General features: G+C 35.1%; 1 protein-coding gene and 1 long non-coding RNA gene across 2 annotated transcripts; one reads left to right on the plus strand and one right to left on the minus strand.

Annotated features, from left to right (window-relative positions):
- Positions 1-16: 16 nt before the first annotated feature.
- Positions 17-22,551, plus strand: LOC116772278 (intraflagellar transport protein 172 homolog). The gene is made up of 35 exons (XM_061522359.1): positions 17-143; positions 345-516; positions 652-844; positions 937-1,123; positions 1,265-1,399; positions 1,492-1,679; positions 5,194-5,333; positions 5,689-5,765; positions 5,839-5,955; positions 7,722-7,854; positions 7,962-8,092; positions 8,187-8,275; positions 9,092-9,231; positions 9,669-9,796; positions 10,655-10,760; positions 10,877-11,098; positions 11,309-11,481; positions 11,959-12,075; positions 12,143-12,313; positions 12,392-12,460; positions 12,763-13,008; positions 13,106-13,247; positions 13,600-13,807; positions 14,117-14,333; positions 14,540-14,663; positions 14,970-15,081; positions 17,076-17,243; positions 17,507-17,589; positions 17,990-18,177; positions 19,276-19,524; positions 19,682-19,778; positions 20,421-20,561; positions 21,148-21,266; positions 21,691-21,802; positions 22,112-22,551. The coding sequence occupies exons 1-35, from the start codon at positions 105-107 to the stop codon at positions 22,243-22,245; spliced, it is 5,067 nt and encodes a 1,688-aa protein (XP_061378343.1). The 5' UTR covers positions 17-104; the 3' UTR covers positions 22,246-22,551.
- LOC133319124 (uncharacterized) lies at positions 11,803-13,543 on the minus strand. The gene is made up of 2 exons (XR_009752821.1): positions 13,072-13,543; positions 11,803-12,271 (listed from the first exon to the last, which is right to left on the minus strand). It is a non-coding gene; the product is annotated as an uncharacterized LOC133319124 (long non-coding RNA).
- Positions 22,552-23,210: the final 659 nt, after the last annotated feature.

Below are 23,210 nucleotides of genomic sequence, written 5' to 3' on the forward strand. Positions count from 1 at the left end.
TAGTTGCTTAGTAACATAAGTTTATAAACATTAACACAAAACCATCCTAATTAATTTGAAAGAGTTTTTAATTGGAACTAAGTGATTATTAACGGGTTATAACAATGCGACTGAAATTTTCTAAAACGCTTTTGGATGCTCAGGTGAGCTTCGAATATTAGTGACACTAAAATACAATTAGGTTTCTTTCCAATAACTAGTGTATTAAAAGAGAGAAACTTAACCTTATATGTATGTCTAATCCTTATATTACAAGTATTAAAAATATACTTCAAAAGATTGTGCAATTTCAATTGTATGTTTACATTTTACAAAGCTATGACATTAACCAGCATTTGCTTCAGGAATCGGATATCCCAGTAGCCGACATATGTTGGTCACCAAATAATGTAAAATTAGCTGTTGGCACTTCTGAACGGGTGGTACTTTTATTTGACCGCGATGGGATGCGTCGGGATAAGTTTAGCACCAAGCCAGCTGATGCAGCAGCAGGAAAGAAATCATATGTTATCACCGGTGTGTTTTAAGTTACATTAAAAAATACATTTATCGTGTCTTGTTGACAATGTATTAAAAATATACTTTTCAATAATAATAAATTTGTTAAAACCTTCGTCTTTATTATTGAATGTCATTACAAATATATTTTAGGTTTAGCATTCAGCGACAATTCGGAATTGCTAGGGGTAGCTCAAAGCGATAACATGGTTTTTGTATACCGAATCGGTGCTGACTGGAGCGGCAAAAAAGTAATCTGTAATAAATTTCCTCTCACCGGGTCGCCTTTACGTTTACTTCCAGCTGAAACTGGATTCTTTACAGGAACTAGTGATGGAAAGATAAGGTTATTTAAAAAAGTTTTACTGTGATTTATTTTTGAAATTTGTTATTACAGAACTCAGAACAGCATAAATGTTCAAAAATTTAATTACGCAGATCTTTGGATTGTAAAACAAATAAAAGCTCCAGTTTGTGGTCCGCGGGATCATGTTGCGTGTCTCTGGCACGCGGATCTGAGGCGATGTTGGCATCTGGACACATTGATGGAACTATTTATTTAAATGGCAGATTAATATTACGCTACACTCTACCGCCGACAGCCATGGTCTTGGTATCTTCCTACGTAAGTAATAGGATCAGGGAACCATTACAGTCATTGAATTTCCTATTCGATTATATCTATTTTCGGCTTAATTTTTTTTAACAAATTTTATAGCAAAGTTTTTAATATTAGTTGTTGTGAATTATTTTTTTAATTTTATAGCTGATAGTCGGAGCTTGTGATGGTAGAATAACAATGTATGAGGCTCAGAGAGGAGCGCTAGTAAGAAGTTTAGAACCAACATTACTTCCTGATAGAAGAGATATCATATCAGCTTCTCTTAGTCCTTCTGGTCAGGTCAGTTATTAACATCGTAATCATCAATCAAAATAAAAACCATACAGTATAATGTTTTGGGGACGTACAAGTGACGAAAACCTTTGTTTTAGACGATAGCATTCGGTGTATTTGATGGTTGCCTAATCGGTGAAATAAAGGAATCTGGAAGTATGGAATTATCCACGTTAAATATATCGAATTTGTATGCTGCGCGATCTTTAGCATGGAGTGGAGATGGAACCAAGTTGGCAGTAGCATCGCAAACTGGTGCCGTTTTGGTCTTTGAAGCCGTCCTTAGGTATTATCAAATCCCATTATTATCTAAAAAAAAAATACTAAGATAATCTGACCGACGGCCCAAATTTTTTTTTACATTAAATATAAAATACACAAATAATTTTAGATTCATAACTATAATAATTTCGGTTTTATTACAAGAATGATTTTCATTTACTAACTTATTCAATTCTTTTTTGTTTTTACTTTTTTTCAGACATAATTGTTACTATTATTATATTACTTCTTAAAATTGTAAGTTCTAGTTTATGATTTTTTAAGTCATGAACACAAAGTTTGAAAATATTGAATACGAAGTAGGCAGGATATAATATAGCTTTGTCAATATTACGTTGAACATACCAATATTATTATTACCCAAATAAAACGCTTTATCTAATTGTGTAAATTTTAAAACAATTTAAAATTCTCTTAAAATTATGGTTTTTTAAATAAAACAACTGTGCATCTCAATTTAAATAAATGTGCATCTCAATTTAAATTTAAAAATTCTATTCGAGATTCAAGCTTATGATAACTTCCTTTAGCCATCTCTTTCGAATATGCACATTACAAGTATTGCTATCCTATTTGCACACCCGAATTTGAATAAGATTTCTCATTAGTTAGTACTTAGTAGTCATATTACTCCTTACAACAATATTCTCATGCTTTTGTTTTCGCAAGAACTCATAATGTGTACGTTATGAAAATATAAATTTGAATATGTAATTGTTAATGTATGTTAAATGAATTAATTAGTAATAGTGTTACAGCAGGTAGTGCTTTATAGATCTAAAGTATAAAAAATCTAGCCAAGTGATTTCACCACTAATTCGTATCAACTAACCGCGGTTAGATTTTTTGTGCTTTTGTGAACTTTTCTAAAAGAAGAGAGACCAAGTAAGTATGTGGTTTTTTTATATTCCCCAAATACGAGTTTCTTTATTTTTTAAAAAAAGCCAGCAACTTATCTTATAAATATATTTTTTTTAAATGTCTGCCATTATGAAAAAAATCCTTTTGTTAACTTAATTTAAATTACATACAGCCCATTCATTTGTATTTATTGTTTTGAACATATTATTTCATGACAACAACATCGATAACAAATTGCTGACGAAATGAATACAACATTTCGTTAGCAATTTGTTGTTGTTCTTGTAACAGCATTTTTGTTCACTTTCTTACTTGTTTAAATTACATTGGTGACAAAGATAATTTGCGAAGTAAATATAGTAATTTATAATTATATGTTAGTGCTGGAATATTGTTTTAAAAAAAAACTAACGTGTTTTATATGGTAATTAATGTGAATTCAAAATTCATCTCATTTTCATTGTTTTCGTAAATTTGCATAATCGCCATTATCTACTTTTTTATACGTATGTATTTTTTTTTAAGAACTAGTTTTGTAAAATTTTCATATGATTCCCATTATTACAAACGCTAATCAATGACATAATGGGATTGCATATGATTAATTTTAAATGTAATTGCAATTACAACATTAAATTACTAATTATATTATTTATTATTGTGCTTTTCTCTTATAATAACAGTTTCACAACATTATATTTTGATTATGTCTTAAATATGTCATCAAGTTGTTCTTTTCACCTTTTAACTTTGATATCAAAATATTATAAACTGTATAAGCTATGAAATGCTGCGATTATAGCAAAATAAGTGTCATGATTATATATATATATATACGTAATGTACGTAATTTATAAATTTAATATAAAAACTAAAGCGGATATGTTTGTACCTATTATAATAAAAAATTGCTATTTCTTAAGTTATCTATACGTACTTACACATTAAGAACACTAAGTTTTCGATACGTATAACGGGAACAATTAAAATTAGACACCTATAGAATTCACATTTATTATCGTAATAATACATATATATAGTGGAGCGCCGTAAGATTTATACGTCGAAATCCATGGCCAGTCATTGAATATTTATATACACTTTTGAAATGTGTTTTTAAAAATATATAAAAAAAGTTTAAAAACAATTTTTTTTAATTATTTAAACAAATAATTATAAAATTTTCAGAGTTTTCTTTGATTTTTATTAATTTAAAGTTAAGTGTATTTTAAAAAGGAGAACTATTACAAACTTGTCCTTGGGCCTCAAGGGTCTGCGGTTATAAAGGTAAGAGGTGGGGGGAATTATAGTAGGGACAACAGCTGCTGTTGACGCGGTCCCTAATAGATTAGTATACGTGGCAATTAGCTAGGCTAAATACAAAGCTATTTATGTGTTTTGAAGACAAATATTTCTATTTTTTTTTCATTTGCTATTTATGTATATTTATTATTTTGAATTTGAAAAAAGTGAATTATTTAACATTTACATCCTTACAAAATAATTGTGTTTTTCGAACTTTGAAAATAGTAAGTATTTTGTTTTTCATTTATAATATTGCACGCTTATAAAAAAACAATTGTGTATAATTAATCATATATTTTAAAATAAATTGATGCTTAAAGTTAGAAGGTTATAGTAAAATTCAATAAATTAATTATTAATCATGATATAAAGTTACAGCCTCGTATCAAAATGAGTGAACCATGGGATAGTCATGAAAGTTATCAGTGCCTCAGTATGGACAAAATCGGATCTAGTTCTTAATTAAGCACTGAACTAGGAGAAATTTTAAAAGTAACAAGAGGAATATTAACGCTGAGATCTGTTTTTTCAGAAAGAGGGGATAGACTATCTCAGTTATTAAATGCTCGCGTATTTGTCTACGTGCATTCAGTATGCAGATAAAAATATATCAATAAGGAATGTATTATTGTCTTTTACTATTTTTACGCCCTATTGCACTACATTACTGTTATAATACTACATTTACACTCTCGCCTCGTACCTTGTCTTGTGCTTCGTCTCTTATCACAGCTCGCTCGGTCCTCCGACCGCGAGCACTGCGAGACGCAAGACAAGACGCGAGGCGAGCCGCGAGCGACTATTTAGACTGTCACTTTGTGCGTCGGCTCGTGCCTCGTCTCGCGACTCGTACGCGACATGAATCAAAAATCTTAGAGTTCCTGTCCACATGTATTCGATATAATTTTAATCCGGTATAGCCGTGATCAAACGGTGTTAGCGAAAAACATAACAAATCATTCGTGTATCAACCAAGAAGTATATTCAGTAAACAGTAAATAAAGGCAAGTTGAGTGCATGCTATTTAAATTGGCAAAAGATTTTGATCGTTAATAAAATGATATCAGACTTGTAATTATGTTAGAGAAAATATTTGTTGCGGGTTCTATATAGTTTCAAAGGAAATTCGTAGCTCAACAGATCTAACCATCTCATACTTCTGGGGTTTTATCTAGACGTTTTTACTTTCCCCTTTCAACTACATAGGTCTTTTATAAAACCTATTTGCTGTGTTTATTGTTATGCAAAAATAAGCGTGATTTAATGTTTACCTCATTTTTAATAATAAATAATTCTGTGTATAGTATTATTTATATAAAATAACCTGTTTTTCTCCTCGACTCTGTTTCAAGACGTTGGGTGTGGCGGGACCTTATAGAGGTGCAGCACGTCAGCACACGTCAGCTGCTGCTTCGACGTCGTGGTGCTGATACTGCTGCGCTCACTGTTACCGCTAAACTAGCTCCCGATATATTTAATGTTAGATTTATTGGTGAGTATATTTGTTTGTAAACGGACAATGATGAAATGATTTAGGAACGGAAATTATGGAATATGTTTACTAGTCAGGTCTTCTACTACTTGAAATATATATATTTTTTTGTGTAACTCAAGTCAAACTCTCCTCAAAATTCGTAAATTTGTATGAGGTTTAATTTTTCCGTTGAAGCAAGTGAACACCACCTTCATTAGACAATAATTAGACAATAATTTTGCTTACTAACATTTGGATTTGTTTTACTACAGTAAAATATATGTTTGTCTTGTGATACGGCTTTAGATGATTTATTATAAAACAATAAAAACTTTTTATTTTTAAATAATTAAATAAATTTTATCTGTTACAGGTAACGATTGGTACGCTGTCTGTCGTACAAGTAATAGTCTGATCCTGTGCGACATAGCTCGTGGTCTGACTAGCGAAGTAAGTTAGATTATCTGCTATCTAACTTCTGTATTGTAGTAAAAGTTGACTGTTAACTTCATAAATACTACAGATTCCATGGTCCGGTGGAGGGGAGCGTATATATGCAGCTGTGGGTGGAGCCTGTCTGTTGCAGCGTGCTGGCGAACTTAGTGTCGTGGAGTACGGCCTTGATAGGGTACTACAAACTGTGAGTATAGACCAAGAAAAATATATATTAGAAGGAATGTGGGTAAAATATTTCTCTGGAGGTATTTTCATAAATTAAATAAAATAACAAATTCTTATAAACTTTATGAATACTACCTATGCCCTTATATAAAACCGCTCACGAAATTGTTATTTTTTTTCGAATTGGTCTAATAGTAAAATTAAATTCATCATCATCATCATCATCATCAGCCTATCGGAGCCCACTGCTGAGCAAAGGCTTCTTCTCACATGGAGAAGGTTAGAGCATTAATCATCACGCTTGCTCAAGACGGGTTGGCGATTTCAATCTTATAATTTGAAATCATAAGACCAGGTTTCCTCACGATGTTTTCCTTCACCGCCCGTCATTGGTGTCTAAATACTCTTAGAAAGTACATATGACTCGGAAGAGATCACGTTGGTACTTGCTATGTTTCGAACCCGCGCCCTCACGTATGGCGAAAGGCGGGCCTTTAACCTCCAGACCACCACGACTTAAATTAAGTGAAATTATTAAATAAATATTAAAGGGGCTAAGGTTTCCGGATGTAACCATATTAGTTCTCCTTGACTTCACTAATGCATTCAACTCGGTTGACTGTGATATTTTATTAGGACTCCTCTCCTCACTCTCGATATCTCCAGCTGTTATTAAATGGTTTCAATCTTACCTCGTCGGTCGTCGGCAGATGGTGACATCCGATGAGAGCTCTTCTGATTGGAATGACACACATATGCCGGGGTACCACAAGGCGGCGTCCTGTCTCCTTTACTCTTTTCTATATTCATAGATAATATTTCCAAAACTATTTCTTCTCCCTACCATCTCTATGCCCATGACTTGCAGCTCTATAGGCATGCCCCACCGTCTACACTTAAGGTAGCTATTGAGGCTATTAATGAGGAGTTGAAATCTATACATAAATGGACAAATGATTGCGGCCTGCCTGTGAACCCAAACAAATCCCAGGAAATTATAATTGGAAGTAGGCAAATGTATAATAAAATTAATTTTTACATCTTGTCCTGTATAGTGTACGACGCGGTTAGAATCCCATTTCTAGATCGGGTAAAAAACTTAGGACTATTAATGGATTGTCATTTACCGTGGATAGCTCAAGTGAACGAATTAAGTCGTAGAATTCACCTGACTCTACATTCTCTTAAACGTCTTCAAAACTTCCTTCCTTTTAAAACAAAAATTATTCTTGTACAATCTCTTCTCCTTTCCTTACTCGATTACGGTGATGTTTGCTACCTAGATGCCACTGATGAGCGGCTCGATAAATTAGTTCGGTTTCAGAATTTATACAACCGTTTTATTTTTAGGCTTGTGTAAATACGATCCCATTTCTGAATTCCGCAGTAGGTTAAAGTGACACCCCATCCGCTTCCGCCGGAATATGCATGTTTTAACGCTAATGTACAATTTGTTCAAACATTCTTCTCCCCTGTACCTTCTTGAGCGTTTTAATCTCCCTCCCCCCAGAATCCTTTCTATTCGCTCTTGTGTTACACAAAATCCTTTCGATCTCCCCTCCTTTAATACAATTTTTTTCCGTACATCCTCTCTGTCCAAGGTGCACAACTTTGGAACTCACTCCCACCTTCTCTTTACAAAGAGAGTTCAAGTACACCTGCATTGAAACATCCACTTAAGAGACATCTTCTGTCATTTAAATGAAACTAATATATTTCGAATATAAATAAATAAATGTCAAGTCAATTAATTTATACTAAATCTTTTCGTATCTTATAATAAAGGTGCGTACTGAGCGTGTGAATCCTCACGTGCTTAGTGTCCGTATCAATGAGGGCCGGAAGACGGAGGAAGAACGCAAACACTTCGCCTATTTGCTGGATAGACAGACGATTGCTGTCATTGATCTCGTTACTGGTACAGTACATATTACATATAATAGATGTTAAAAAGTTCTTGTATTAAGCAAAAAAAAAAAATATTTTCACTAAATTATGATAATATTAATGTTGTAAATGTATCAGGAGTTCAGTTAGGGCAATGGTGGCACGAAGCTCGAGTGGATTGGTTGGAGCTGAATGAGAGCGGACATCTGCTTCTGTTCCGCGATACTAGGCGACGTCTAGCACTCCTCCGTATTGATACCGGTGATAAGGTAGCCCATTAACATATGTGCTGATCACTAAATAACCCAACAGCTGGAGACAAATAAATATGATATTTCATCGTCTGGTATTTTCTTTGTTTAGGAAATTATCGCGAGCGGAGTTAGTTTCGTGCAATGGATAGAAAACAGTGACGCTGTTGTAGCCCAAACCCCAACTCATTTGCTCATTTGGTAAGATTTCATATGTTTTTTTTTTATTCGACTGGATAGTGCTTGACTGTTGGAAGATGGAAGTGAGGTCGCAGCTAGTGCAGTCACTATCTCAGTATCAGCCTATTCATCTCTTACTTGAAGACATCCGAATTATTACGTCATGTTAAAATATATCTTATTTATTATTGATTGTGGAATTGTTATGTGGTGAGTGATGCCAGCAATAGCACCTTTAAAAACGTACTCCATTAAATTTATTTTAATTTATTATGTGTAAAAAGAGATTGGTCTATAGTTTTGGACTAATTATAGATTTATACCTTTTAACTTAAAATTAATGTCGTTAGCAATGATTAAATATATCGTGGTGGCCTGGAGGTTAAACGCCTTTCATACGTGACGGCGCGGGTTCGAAACCCGGCAAGTACTAATGTGATCTTTTCCGAGTCATATGTACTTTCTAAGAGTATTTAGACATCACTGGCGGACGGTGAAGGAAAACATCGCGAGGAAACCTGGTCTTATAGTTTCAAATTATAAGATTGAAATCGCCAACCCGTTTTGAACAAGCGTGGTGATTATTGCTCTAACCTTCTCCATTGGAGAAGAGGCCTTTGCTCAGCAGTGGGCTCTGATAGGCTGATGATGATGATAATGATGGTGATGATGAATGATTAAATGATTAATATTAAGTTCTTATTTGAGGATAGAACACATCAAAGTCGTCCGGTACATTAAACATAGTTTTTACTTATGATATCTATATTTTACATATAGTAATATATATATCATTAGATCGTTCCTGCATATTATATTTGTGTTTCCGTGTTGTAGGTACAGTGTATGGGAGCCTCAATGTGTTGAAATGTCTGAGTGTGGAGGCGGCTCGGCCGTATCGGTGTCAGAGCGACGAGTAGTACTCGAAGGTGGTCAGATTCAGGCAATCGTCTTGGATGAACATCGACTAGCTTTCAGTATGACGGCTTTAAAGTATTGAAATTATTTTTATATTGTTTGAAGTGTATGGAATTCTCATATTGTTAAAAAATATCAGTGCTTGTGAATTACAAGAAATGTTTGTTCGAAATTTCAGTTCATAGTAAGTTAATCGTATAATCTGGTGCGCTCTATCAACACGGCTGGATAGAATATGTTGCTAAAGTAACTTTATGGTCAGATTGGGTTCTAGAACAGTGCAGAGTACTTTTAAGCCATATTTTTTTTGGAATATTTTTAAATGTACGACGTAGAAAAGATGATAAGACAATAATAAAGCATTTTATTAAAACAGGATTGATTTCATGTTCTAAGAGCTGACATTGAATGTCTTTTCATCTGTCGCTATATTCTCATATCTACATTGTTAATTCACATGAAATGTCAAACGAAATGTACTATTCATTATGCATAGATTCGGCGTTACGTAGCGGGGACTTACAAGATTGTGCTCAGTACTTGGATGCTGTGTCACGGTCTGCGGACGTCGGGACGCTGTGGTGCCAACTGGCTGAGCAAGCTTTGACTGCTTACGATGTTGAGGTTAATATGTATACATTGCAGGAAGAGGAAATCTAAACAGAACTTTGTTAAGGCTTCGTTGCCAAAGTTACTGAACACGACATCCCATTAATTTTTAAGCAGTTTTTTAGTTAAAGTATTTCCACGACATTTTTTTTAATGTGAATTTCTATTCAAGTATAGAGGATGTCTCATAATTAATGTCGGTTTTCAGTGTTCGCTTGTTTATTACATAATGCAATAAATAGATTTACTATGAGAGGTATAGCTCCTCGTATTTAATGGTTTTTGTCCAAAAAACCTTTCTTTGGTCTTAAATGTAAAAAAAATGTCGAACTGTTTTAATAACAACGGTTGGATGGTTTAGTTCTCGTAAAACAACCCGGCTTCGGCTAACTAAACATGGATCTTCAAAAAAACCCTCATACGATCGCTTTATCTATCCGCTATAGTATAAAAATGTACTCCGTCATCAATAAACAAACAGATAATGATTAAAAATAAGTAAATTGATTCGTAGAACCAGAAATAAACCCCACAAGTTAGTACATACATATTTAGATCGATGAGTAGGAATTCTTACATATGAATCGACACTCCTTGTGAGACACCCTGTATATATGATATAAATAAAAATTGTCCAGTGATTTTGGAATGAGTCCTTCTTTATTTTTTTAGTAACATAAACGTTAGATTCAAGTATATTGATAAAACCGGTTACGGAATTATTATTTTTTTTGGTAAAGTGTTAGCCATTCAGTTGTCAGTTGTTGCAGTCAGCAATATACCACACACTGCTGACTGTTGAGTTAGAGAAAGACTTAAAATTATTATAACATTTGAAATGTTTCGGTTTCTCATAAGAAATATTAATTTTAGTTGGCCACGAAGTGCTATAGAGCTGTGGGTGATGAGGCTAGAACTTATTATCTAGAGAAAACTGTCGAGTTAGCTTCAGCCAAAGGGAACGGGAATATCGATGAAGGTATTTTTTGCATTTGAACGTTCCGCGCACACCTCTGGTACTCATGTATTCTTATACCGACTCATTGTAACAGTTATGTATCAATTTTTTTAACCACGATTTACATTATGCAATAGGTTTAAGGAGTCCCGAGGTTCGTGCACGTCTAGCAATCTTTGTGGGAGATTTAACCACCGCAGAAGAATATTATGTACGCGGAGCCGCTCAGTCAGAACTGGCCATTAATATGTTTAAGCAGTTCAATAGATGGCCGGACGCTATCGCCCTCGCTGAAAAGGTCGATAGACAGGCGGTGACGGCGCTCAGGCAGCAATACATGGACTACCTCACGTCGACAGGTACCAAGATGATGACTGTTCGGTGTAATAAGTGATATCTCTGATAATTTAATATTGATAATGTTTCTTACTTATTGCATAAAAATATTAATATCATTTCAATTTTAGCGTATTAGAACTTAATCAAAAATATTTATAATATTGTGTTCGTTAGAATAACACTATATATATATATATATTAATGGAATATTAATTTCTTTCTTGGGACAGGTCGGCTCGGCGAGGCGGGGGCGGTTTTAGCGTCGAGCGGTGACGTGCGCGGCGCGGTTCGTGTATGGGTGAAGGGGGGACGTGCGAGGCGAGCTGCCAGCGCTCTTCTACATCACCCCACACTCATGAAAGACGACGAGCTTCTGCAGGCTGTGCACGATCAGCTAGTACAGGTGAAGGTTGCATTATCAGACAGACAAAAAAAATCGAGTCAGGTTAATGGGTCCATTGTCAGATAGCTAAATAAAAATGCTAGTGAAGTATGGACCCGTTTATGGGAATATTGCTTGTTGGTCTCACCAAGCCTAGTCATGTTGTCGTATTTATAAGACGATCCTGCTCATTTTGTTGCAGGATTTAATACAAATTAAGTAGCGTTTGTTTGTGATTTAACATCATTGATTATTGATCGTACTATTCTGGTTAATAGTAAGTATGATTGATGCAAGATACACATGAATGTTATGCATGTAACTAAAAAACATACAAGAAGATAATAGATATCCAATTTTATTACTATAACTATCACAAATATATTTGTTCTAATACATAATGATCTTGAATTCTTTATAAATATAAAAAAAAATTGTTTCACTAATAAGAGACATGCATTATTACATACATAAGTTTATAATTTGTTTCCGTTGCAGGAGGAATGGTGGGAAATGGCTGGTGAAATATCCGAGCGTAAAGGTGATATAAGAACTGCGGTGGATTACTATTCTAGAGGCAACAACTACGCAAGAGCGGTCCAACTAGCAAGAGATGTTGGTGTTCTTTATTTGAATTTTGTTTTTTTTTTTTAATTTTATTATATTATTTTTTAATCTTCAGGCCTGTCCCGGTGAAGTGACCAGGTTAGAAGGAGAATGGGGGGCGTGGCTTGTATCTTCGCGACAGGCGGGCGCCGCTGTGCCTCATCTCATAGAGGCTGGTCGCACGGTCGATGCGCTCACCGCAGCTCTGAAAGCACATCATTACAAAAAAGCTCTTCAAATTGTACAGGTATAAATATATTTCAGTAACTTTTGCTTTATTTAAATATATATATATATTTTTAAATCAATTTATTGACGTGTTCAGGTTATAGAAGATAAAGAATCTATTCGAGAGCAATGTGAACAATTGGGGGATCATTTTATATCTTCTCAAGTAAGTTTCTGTATATACATGATTCTTATTTTAAATATTTAAGAAGAGAAATATGTTCTTTTTTTTTCTTTTCTGTGTATGGTTGCAAAAATATAAATGTCAACATAAACGAGGGAGTAAATCTGTATGTGTTCAATTATTCGCATCAGCTATTATACACGGGTTTGAAGTCACGAGCAATGAATTCAAATTTTAGAATTCAAAGTTTGAGGCGGATTTTTTTTTTATTCAAGTAGGTCTCATATGGGAATTTAAATGTTAATTCGTTGCTTTATTAATATATTTTTTGTAAATATGTACAGGAATGGGATACAGCGGAACGTGTCCTCACTTCCTGCGGCATGGCGGAAAAATGTGTACGTGCGTACAACGCCGCGGGCAAAGTGTCGGAAGGTCTACGTCTCGCCGCTACACATCTGCCCGAAGAAGATACAAGGGACATTTACTTACCGCTCGCTCAACAATTAAGAGAGGAGGGGCACTTTAGAAAGGCTGAACAAATTTATATAGGACTGGGAGATACCGATGAAGCTATATCCATGTACAAGGTAGTACTCTAAAAAAATAAAATAAATATAACATTCAACTATACACATAGATAAATTACAAACATTCAGTTTTGCTGAATCGTTGTAAAAATATTAGGAAGCATCTCAGTATGAGTCAATGCTGCGGTTGGTGGCGGCTCATAGACCAGCGCTGCTGCAGGCCACGAGGAAGAAGGCGGCCAGTGACCTCCGCGCCGCGGGGGACCTGCGGGCCGCTGAGACCTACTACATACAAGCTGGTAAGACTTAAAAGGAAAGGCGACTGCTCTATTGATATAATACTACTGCAATTTAAGTTTGTGTCAATTTCGCTAGATATGACTTGTGATTCTTTTGATTGCAAAAGATTTTTAAGTTTTTCAGACAAATTGGTATTTATGAACGTTTCATTTTATTATAATTACCGCGGTGAAGGAGGCAAAGAGTTTTGTATTCATGCAAGAAGGTAATAATAGACATGCAAGGCTCAAAATGAGAGGGACAGAAAAATACCATTACCGTGTATATTATGTATATGAATGAAAATAAATATATGATGTATTGTAAAAAACGGCAAACCCACAGTATAATATATGCATATATATTGTGCAGGTGACTGGAAAAGTGCCATCCAGATGTATCACACGAGTGGTCAGTGGGAGAACGCTGAGCGCGTGGCTCGGGCTCACGCTCCGGTTGGAGTACAGCAGCAGGTGGCTCTTCAGTGGGCCGGGTCGTTGTCCGCGGCAGCCGCGGCCCGCCTGCTGGTTGCCCGGGGACTGGCAGCACTTGGGGCGCGGTGGGCCCTACAGGCGCACAGGTATTGATGCTCTTATAGGCCTAAGATCAGGGGTTCTCAAACTTTAACGGACCAACAACTAACTACCTCTATTCTATGAAACCCCATAATCACTCCGGATTACAAATTTGTGACGAGCGCTGATGACTATTCTATGGAATCCCTAGATTCAAGTTAATCCAATTAAGAAATCAATTATCAATGCTAAACGACGTAATGGCATTATCTCCGGGTACAAGATTAATTTAGAAGTATTGAGAAATTGTATTTTTCAAAGCCATATTGGCCTTACTTATTACGTCACAATTACAGTTAGATATATTTATTTAGATGGGATATTGCTATTGAGTTGAGTGAGATGGGTGGTGGGATCACAAAGCGAGAAGTAGCAAGGCATGAAGCGGCAGTTCTGGCTGAAGAGAACCCGGAGGAAGCTGAGGCGGCTTTCCTTAGGGCTTCTGCGGCGGAGGACGCGATCCGGATGTGGCTGTCTAAAGGGAATCACCATAGAGCTTTGGCCTTGGCCGAACAGCATGCCACTCATATGGTAAAACGTTTTGTATGATAAGTGACTTAATTTTAGTTTCAATGTTTATGTATTTTATTATAATTGATTTTAACTTTTATACGTTGAGATTTTGACAATAGGAGAGTATAGGACTATAAAAAAAATTATAGTTCTCTGTTTACATTGACAATACTAATGGTTAAAGTAGTAGTGTAGTAATTATCAATTTATATGATGATGTATAGACGGAGGAGGTGTTGGTGGAGGGAGCTCGCGCTGCGGCCGAGCGCGGCGACCTGTCGCAGTTCGAAGCCCTCATGATAAGAGCCAACCGGCCGAGAGACGTGGTGCAACATTACAAAGACTTGGGTTCGTTAGAACCTTTTTGTTTCTCTGAAGAGTTCTTTTTCCAGAATATCAAAATGCTTTGTTAAGAATGATGATTTTTATGAAGTGGTTGATAGTTTGTTACCTCCGTCCATTAACATACATGACACCGTCTTCGACAAGATAGAGAATTAAAACTCCTAAGCTAGATACCTGACAAAAGGATATGGTTTATTAAAGTTCATAAGTTTGTTCGTTCGCAAGAAAGCTGTGCATTATTATGACAATAATATTTTCATGTTTCTGAATGTAGTTTAGTGCGAATAATTTTGAATGTTTCATGTTCAGAGCTGTACGAGGAGGCGTCTCGAGTGTCCCGCGAGTATCTTCCGGAGAGCTCCGAGACTGTCCCGCCTCACGTACCGCCGCTGTTACAGCGTGCCGCCTCACACGCGGACCGGTATTGATAATTATATAATATACAACGTGATTTTTTGTATAGCGCAAATCTGAAAGGAGTTTGCACAGAATGAGTAACATAATACAATGGACTGGCTTTCAAATGACATCATTAAAAATTGACAAAATTACAAGCATTAACAATTGTCCCGATTACTCCGCGAAAATATGGTCACAGTCACACACAAGCGTTCGCGGATGTTACACGCGCTGCTGTCAGTGGCCGGTTCGTGTCGCATTGTGTCCGAAAATATATTAGTTTTTTTAAATGAATAAAACTCGCGAAAGTCTTAGATCTCATCATTTATCGCATGCTCTTTACTGAGGACAAAAACAATTTTTATGAGGGTTCCAAATATGAAACAATAGACGTCTATGTAGATAAGAGTCTTCTCTTAACATTTGTAAAGAGTAAAATAATATGAATAAATAAATAAAATATTTTTGAAAACAACAAAAAATAATATAAAATCATAAATTTAAGAGCATGAGAGAATTTTCTAGTACAGTTGTTTTGCAGATGTTTTGAAAGTTATAAAAATTTTATATTTAACAATCTTTTTATTTTACCGTTCGTCTGTTAGTTATTAGTCTCGGTTTCGAACAATCACTGTTTATATAATTTTACCGTAAATTTACTTCACTACTACAACTTAACAATTGTTCAAAAAGTCCACCTCTTTCCCTAAAACACAAACGAGCGCGCTTGCGCATATTTCGATTCAAGCGTTCAAGTATGCCAAGCAAACGTTTGACTAACGTTAAATACCCTTGCCAGTTGTCGGGTGCTGCATCCGGGATTGGTCGTAGTAGGGATGCGATGTATACCTATATACTATCTACAGTGGGAGTACGAAATTGTCCGTAATCTCTCAAGCGCAGGGTTGTAGAAAACATTATGTGCCACGACACTAATATTAAACTGCTCTACGAAACGCCTTCCTGCAGCAGATACGTTGTCATTAGACATCGCCAGAAAACGCACCATTTCGGTGTATTGCGCATTTGAATAACTAAACGACATCGTTACAATGACGTGCCGCGCGGTGACGGGTGCGGGGGGGGGGGGGACACGTGCGACACCACGTACGACATTAATATAATCTTTCATCCCGTGTGCGGTTTTCATCTCACTTTAAAGACAGGATTGTTGTAATCTTCATTTTATAATCGAAATATTATTTTATTTCTAATTATTTGTTTATTATTTCGCATTATCACTTAAAGAGTAATAATTGTTTGTAAGTTCCATAATATTCTAACAGATGGCAGTATTTATGAATTCAGTGTCCTATAATGGCGATACTTTTGAAGTACAAGTTTTTATTAAAATATGCAGTGACTATTTGGTATTTCCCTGAGTCATGAAGTTTCCGCGGGAACACGTCTACTGTTGTTTTTTATATGAAGTACCGTGACACAGTCGATAGATGTCGCTAGTGGTTGGTTGATTGACATTCAGTCCATATTACATATTTGTTTCTCTTTAAAACAATACCGAAGTACAAGTGGACAAAGATGCGTACAAAAGCGACTATACTTACATTCATATCTGAAATTAATATTTCGTATTACATAAAAAAGTACACAAAAAATGACGTGGTTATGTTAAATTACGTGGAACGATATGAATTTTAAATTATCTCATGTATATTAAATTTAAATATTGCAGGCTAAGAATCCTACCAGTTAAGTTTTATTATTGACCAATGTTCTGGATTTGAGGAAAATTAAAAAATGAAATTTAAACAAACTAATTTCCTTCTTATAAAGGTGAGCGAAAAAAATAAATTTAAATAAAAAAAATTCTTATTGAGATCTAAGATTCACGCGAGTATTCATTTAAATGAAACGAATATTTTTGGATTACAACGCGTTATTATTGTTATAAACTATATACTCCCGACGTCCGTTCATTTCGCAGATGTTAAATGTGTATTACATTACGTGAAACAGAACGGACTGAAAATCGCTAATATATTATCTTTTCCCAAGGGGCGAGTGGTGGGAGGCAGTGCAAGTGCTGCTACAGGCGAGTGCAGCGGGCGCGGCGGGTGGGGCCGCGGGATTGGCAGAGCGAGCGGCCCTCAGGGCTGCACGACTGGCCAGGGATCAGCTCTCGGGCGTTAAGAGAAGGAGGGCCGCCGACCTACTAGCAGACACGTGAGATGCAAACGTTATTAAAATTCTATTAACTAAGAATGACTGCGTTTGTTTTTTCATGATTCACAATGATTTATAACTAAAGAATAATTGCAGTTTGTGGGGCCTAGTGTTGAAGTTAAAATGAATGTTAAAGGGGTTCAAGCCATAATAACCATAGTTGCACCTTGTTTAAAAGTTACCTTTTAATTAAAAAATAAATAGTTTTAATTTCCTTTTAAATTTTTGATTTGTCAACCTTATGCTTAATGTATTTGTTACAGGTTTGCTTCCATCGGTCAGAGCGACGTGGGTGAACAGCTTCGGGCGGCACTTGTAGATGGAATCGATGAAGATAATGCTGAAGGTGATTCCTTGATAAATTATATATAAGTTATATTTATATGTAGAATATAGAACTCGATAGGTTTATTTAAATACTTGTTTTTGCCCGAGACTTCGTTTGCATAAGTTTCAGAATTAGAAGCCGACCGGACGAACTCCGTTCCTCCTTAAAGGCAGTAAAGAAGAGCATTTTGGATTTTATCAACATATTTTTTTTGGATGATGAAAAGTATCCTAAGCCTTTTTCCAAGTTCTAAGCTATCCCTCTCCACCAATTTTCACCCTAACCCGTACAGCCGTTCTTGAGTTATAAATAGTGGAACTAACACGACTTTCTTGTATATACAAAGATTGGTATAGTTCCGATCAAGTTGCTTATACGAAGGTTAGTGTGATGTGTTAAATCATTCTAAATACTCCAGGACTATCAGCAGACTATGAAGAGGAGGGCGAGGAGATGGACCAAGAAACAAAAGAATCTGACTCGGAAAGTGAAGCGCTGGAGAAGTTAGTGCGGGCTGGCCAGTGGCAGCGCTGCCTGGGGCGAGCCGGGGACAAGGCGGCACATTACGCACTCAGATACGCTGCTCACCTGTTCAAGACGAATTCAGTAAGCATAACTCCTAATTAGTAATGCGAAAATAATGTATTTGTATTGTTTCATAGTTTTCATTGGCTGATGTTATAAATATTTGTTCTTGTTACATTTTTTTTTCTTGTATTACAATTTTAATTTTAATATCAATATTCCGTTTTTTTTCAACTGAATGTTTCTGAACTGAAATTTCAACTTCAACTGAAATGTAAATCAGCTTATGTAAAATGTAAAGGAAATATGAAAAGTCCTCATCGTTCCGTCACGTGCAAAAAAGTTAACTCGGTGTTAAGGGTCACAAAAACGGTATTTTTTTCACAATTTTCAGCAAAACGCTAAGTTTTATCATAAAATTAGTTAAGACAAAAATTATAGATCAAATAATTATCTATAAAAAATGTCAATATACTTTTTTCGTAAGAGCCACCGTTTTTGAGATGTAACGGTTGAAAGAGTTGTAATCGTCATATGTGTCCACGTTCCCACGCCACCCTTAGTTGATGTATTTAGCGCGTTTTTCAACGGGTTTTCCCGGTATTCTACTGTTTTTTTTGCGATTCTATTCAATTTGAAAATACTTGATGACTGTCGATTATGAAAAGGGTGGAAAATGATAAAAGGTTTTGTAAATAAAAAAAAATAAGAAAATGTATACGTCTGAATTTAAATTATCATTATCTTCTACTTTCTCTTGTTCTTCTTCTTGTTTATTTTCTTCATTCTGGGTGTAAGTAAATTTCCCCAACAGTGATACATCGCATTTTTCTTCAATTGTTGGCCATTCATCATAAGGACAATGCCGGATCGATGAGGAATTTTCACATTTCCTTTATAATAGTGTAATGAACAATTCTACAAATATTCAGTCTTGTCTAAATTTTAGTAACCACAGCCCTATTTTTAGTCTAGTTTGACAGGACCATTAAGAGTGTATTATCATTTTTTTTTTAAGACATTTAAACAGTGTAGTGAATTTCCATCATCTATGATTTCATTTCCTTCTTTCAACGGGTGGAATGACAGTCAGGCACTATCCAGTTCAAAAAAATAATAAAGCACCTTTTTTAATTACATTATAGATATAGGTATTAATTTACTTAATTTCTTTTCCAGCGCATGGAAGGCGTAGATATTGTGAGCGAAGATATACCAGAAGTTCTTTCCCAAGTTCTGGAAGTACTTCGACAATATCTTACAGATGACGCTGGTGTAGTGATAGTCTCTACTAGTGATAGTGCCTTGGCTAAGGCTGTATGCAGTGAGATCCTTGTTAGGATATCCGCTGCCCCCAAAGCCCTCAATGCCATAAAGGAAGCGGCCGCCATTATGGTGATAGCGGGAGCCGGCGAAAGGAGTATACAGGTTTTATAATTAGTATCTAAGGAGACGGTAGAAATTAGAATGTTCATGTCTATCATAATAAGTCGCAAATAATATAAATGTAATTTTATTTAGTTCTTATTATTTGTAAAGAAAATTGCTATGAAATAAAGGTATAAGATTAAATTATAATCTTTAGGCTATCACACTGCTGATGGGTCTCCACGTGCCACAGATAGCGTCCAAAGCAGCTCGAGCCCTGCCTCGATACACCGACATCATCGTTGCTGATGTTGGCAAGTATTCTTTTCTTGCTATTTTTATTGAGACCAGTCCAGTCAAGTCATGAGATTTTCGCAGTAAACTAATATTTTCGGCTCACAGTTGCTGCTAAGTAACTGAATCGTCCTGAGTATATAGTTAAAATAATTAAAAACTCTTAGTAAATCCGAAAATACTAGTTTTATTTTAGTCCAGACAAGCTAGTCTATATAAGTATTAATAGAATAATTGTTGCATTTAATGTTATTAGAATTAAATGTGCCGAATTACTATTACAGCCTTTACGTGTTACGTGATCGTTACTATAATTTATGACGAATATTTGAACAGGTATTGTCTATTGTCTAAAGCGAAATATGAAAAACATTTTTTCTTTTGTTTTCTCACAACTTAATAATTTCCCTGCAAGATATAATATATAACGTTACCTCCTCAAGTTTAACAAGTGAAAGCAGAATAGATTTGCTAAGTGCTAAGTCAGCTCTGCTTGCTGAGAAATGCTTCTCAAATATTATTAATTCAGTTGATATGAATAATGCAAAAGTTTGTAAAAATATGTGGATGAAATGACTTTCATTACTTTTTCATGTGAACTTTAAACTTATTTTAGAAGAAGAGTACTAGGTTTCCATATTCGATTATCTTTTCCATTGTAGCGTATTACCTATGCGGTGAGGTCATCCGCGGTGAAGGAGCCCGCGGGGCCCGGGAGTCCTTCGTGTTGCTGAACCACTGCCTGGACCTGGTGGAGGCCGCTGACGACGATGGAAACCAAATGTTGGACTACGCCGACTTTGGTATAACTATTGTACCTCCTCCATTATGATTATATCGAAGTTTATTTTTTTATATTGAAAAATATTTATATATATATTTTATGCTATGGCTTCACTCGCACTGGAAACGTGGAATATTTTGTCAATGTCGGCGTTTTATTTTGTTGGACGAGTTGTACTCTTGAGTACCTACTGTTCGGAGAAAACACAAAGGAGGTTGTCGAATGGAATAAAGGCTTTTAATTAATTATTATTTATTTTTATGTAACTTTTATAAATATTAGGTGAATGTAGATTTGACATTGACATACATCATTATTGTTATTAAAAATTTAACATAATTATTGTTAAAAACTGAGAAAATATATTTTTAAATGTTTAAAATTAAAAATAGATTTTTGAAGCATTGTCAGCACCACTTAGTACAATATTTGATGTAAGACCGATTTTCCAATATAATATTCGATGCAAAATCAATTTATCCTGTTCCACGAACCGATTATCTCCGCACTCTAGATACGAAAGTTGATTAGGATCGGGATCTTTAGAAATATTTACATGCCCACGGCTCGTGTACAGTGAGAGTATGCAATTTTATGATCCTCAGAATGCACGGACTGGTCTCAGAGTCCGCTGTTGTTGGAGGGGTCGTGTGTTCGAGGGACGACTCTTACTGAGCTAAGGGACTGGGTGCTGGCGGTGTCCATGGACCAGCAGGTCGACCAGGTCCGTCTACACTCAGCCTTTTTAAGATGCCTTTAATATCCATAGAAGGCGTAACTAGGCTCCTAGGTAGACATTTACACAGATACATCTGAAGCCGAATCATTGCAAGAGATCATTATCCAATCTATTTAAAAAACTGCGAGGATTCGAGATGTCGTTATCAAAGAGATGATAGTTATATAGTAGTATTATGAAAGCATCGGAAACCTTCTCGATTCCTTGTCATTTATTATAATATCGATATTCAGTAATTTCAAAGATATTTGTTTGGCCACGAATAGCTACTTAAAGAAATTGTTTTGTATTTATGGTTATGCTAACTGAAAAGAAACCAGCGTCGCTTTACTGTTGGAGTAAAATATAATCTACTATATATATTATAATAAAGTAAATTTTATGTCCATTGGAATTTGTTTGATATCAGACTCTGCCATTGGACACCCGTGGTAAATACGTCTCGTACGTTGGACCGGACGAGCAGTGCTGCGTCATCACAGGATATCCGTTGTCATCGCGATTGGTTACGTTTACAAATGGTAATCAGTCATAAGCATATGTTTTTGTCCGAATCAATTATTAATTCAGTGTTTTGTAACATACATAAAACTTTAAGATGATTTTTAAATTGCTGTTGTATATTTGTAATAATAATAATATTTATTTATTTTTTTTATTAATACAAAATATGTAATGTTCTCATAAGACACTGCACATTATACGTTAAAGCCGAATATGATTAAATTAAAACTATTATGTACAAAACTTGATCTGTTAGCACGTTTGTAGTACTTATATGTATTGAATATATATATGTATATATACATATAACAATATAATATCTGCAGGTAGATGCGCGAACAGAGAGTGGTGGTCGCGCGTGTTCCAAGCCGCCCGTAATTCCTCCCCGGACGTGGCGGCGAGCGTTCTCGTTGAGCACGTGACGCGCTGGTGCGGACCAGCTGACTACTCGCATATTTAGTGGCCACACACTGTTATTAATTAAGAAGCATACAACTAATTTTAATTTATCGAATACAATGTGTTAGCGCTTTATTAACGGTCCTTCAATATTATTTATTCATTATCTATTTTTATTTGTCAAATATATCATATAGCCTTGAACTATCATTTATAGGAGTAAGGAGGAAACAAAGTGTGATGTTTTAATTTATAAATTATTGACTATGGTAAGGTAACTTAAATATTATTTTCAGACTTCAGTAATTGATTTTTTTTTTACCTACTATGTGTTGATAGGTGATATGTGTTTTACTATATAATAAAGATCCATAAAGTTAATGGCTTTCATTCCATATTTAAATTTTATACCTTAGTATCGCATATTTTTATCCCGAATTGAAAATAAAGTAGTTATTAGTTTGGATTTGTGTTGTACAAAATAATATTTAAGTGTTAAGTGTGATATTTTCATTGAAGCTTTAGGATTTTATTGTTTATTGAATTATATTAGATAAAGTAATAGCCACGTCTTCGCCGCAGCGTCACCAATTTTAGCCTACGTTGTTATCGACTTGATGCCACGGTATACGTTTTCTACTCTCAATATTCCAATTACAACACGAAGTTGTAAACAATAAAGAATTTTCTATACGTTTATTAATTATAATAAAATTAATATTTATAATTAATTATGTTTCTATTTCCGTATTGGAATCGACTAGCGTGTGTGAGGTAATTTTTAGTTAAATATACGTCAGTCACAGTGGAGAAAAAATGGGCGTCAAGCATAAAGGATCAGGATTCTGGTTATCAGGTAATTTCTACCAAAAGTATCTAATATATTTTACATACCTTACGCTGATGCTTTTTATTACTTACTATTGAATTATATTTATAATATAATTCAAACTAAATTGCGGTGACGTTTATTCTATATTGACAGAACCTGTGAAATGTTTAAAGGGCTATCAATAAAACAGCACG

The sequence above is a fragment of the Danaus plexippus genome, chromosome 12 (genome assembly GCF_018135715.1).
Source record: "Danaus plexippus chromosome 12, MEX_DaPlex, whole genome shotgun sequence".
NCBI lineage: Eukaryota > Metazoa > Arthropoda > Insecta > Lepidoptera > Nymphalidae > Danaus > Danaus plexippus.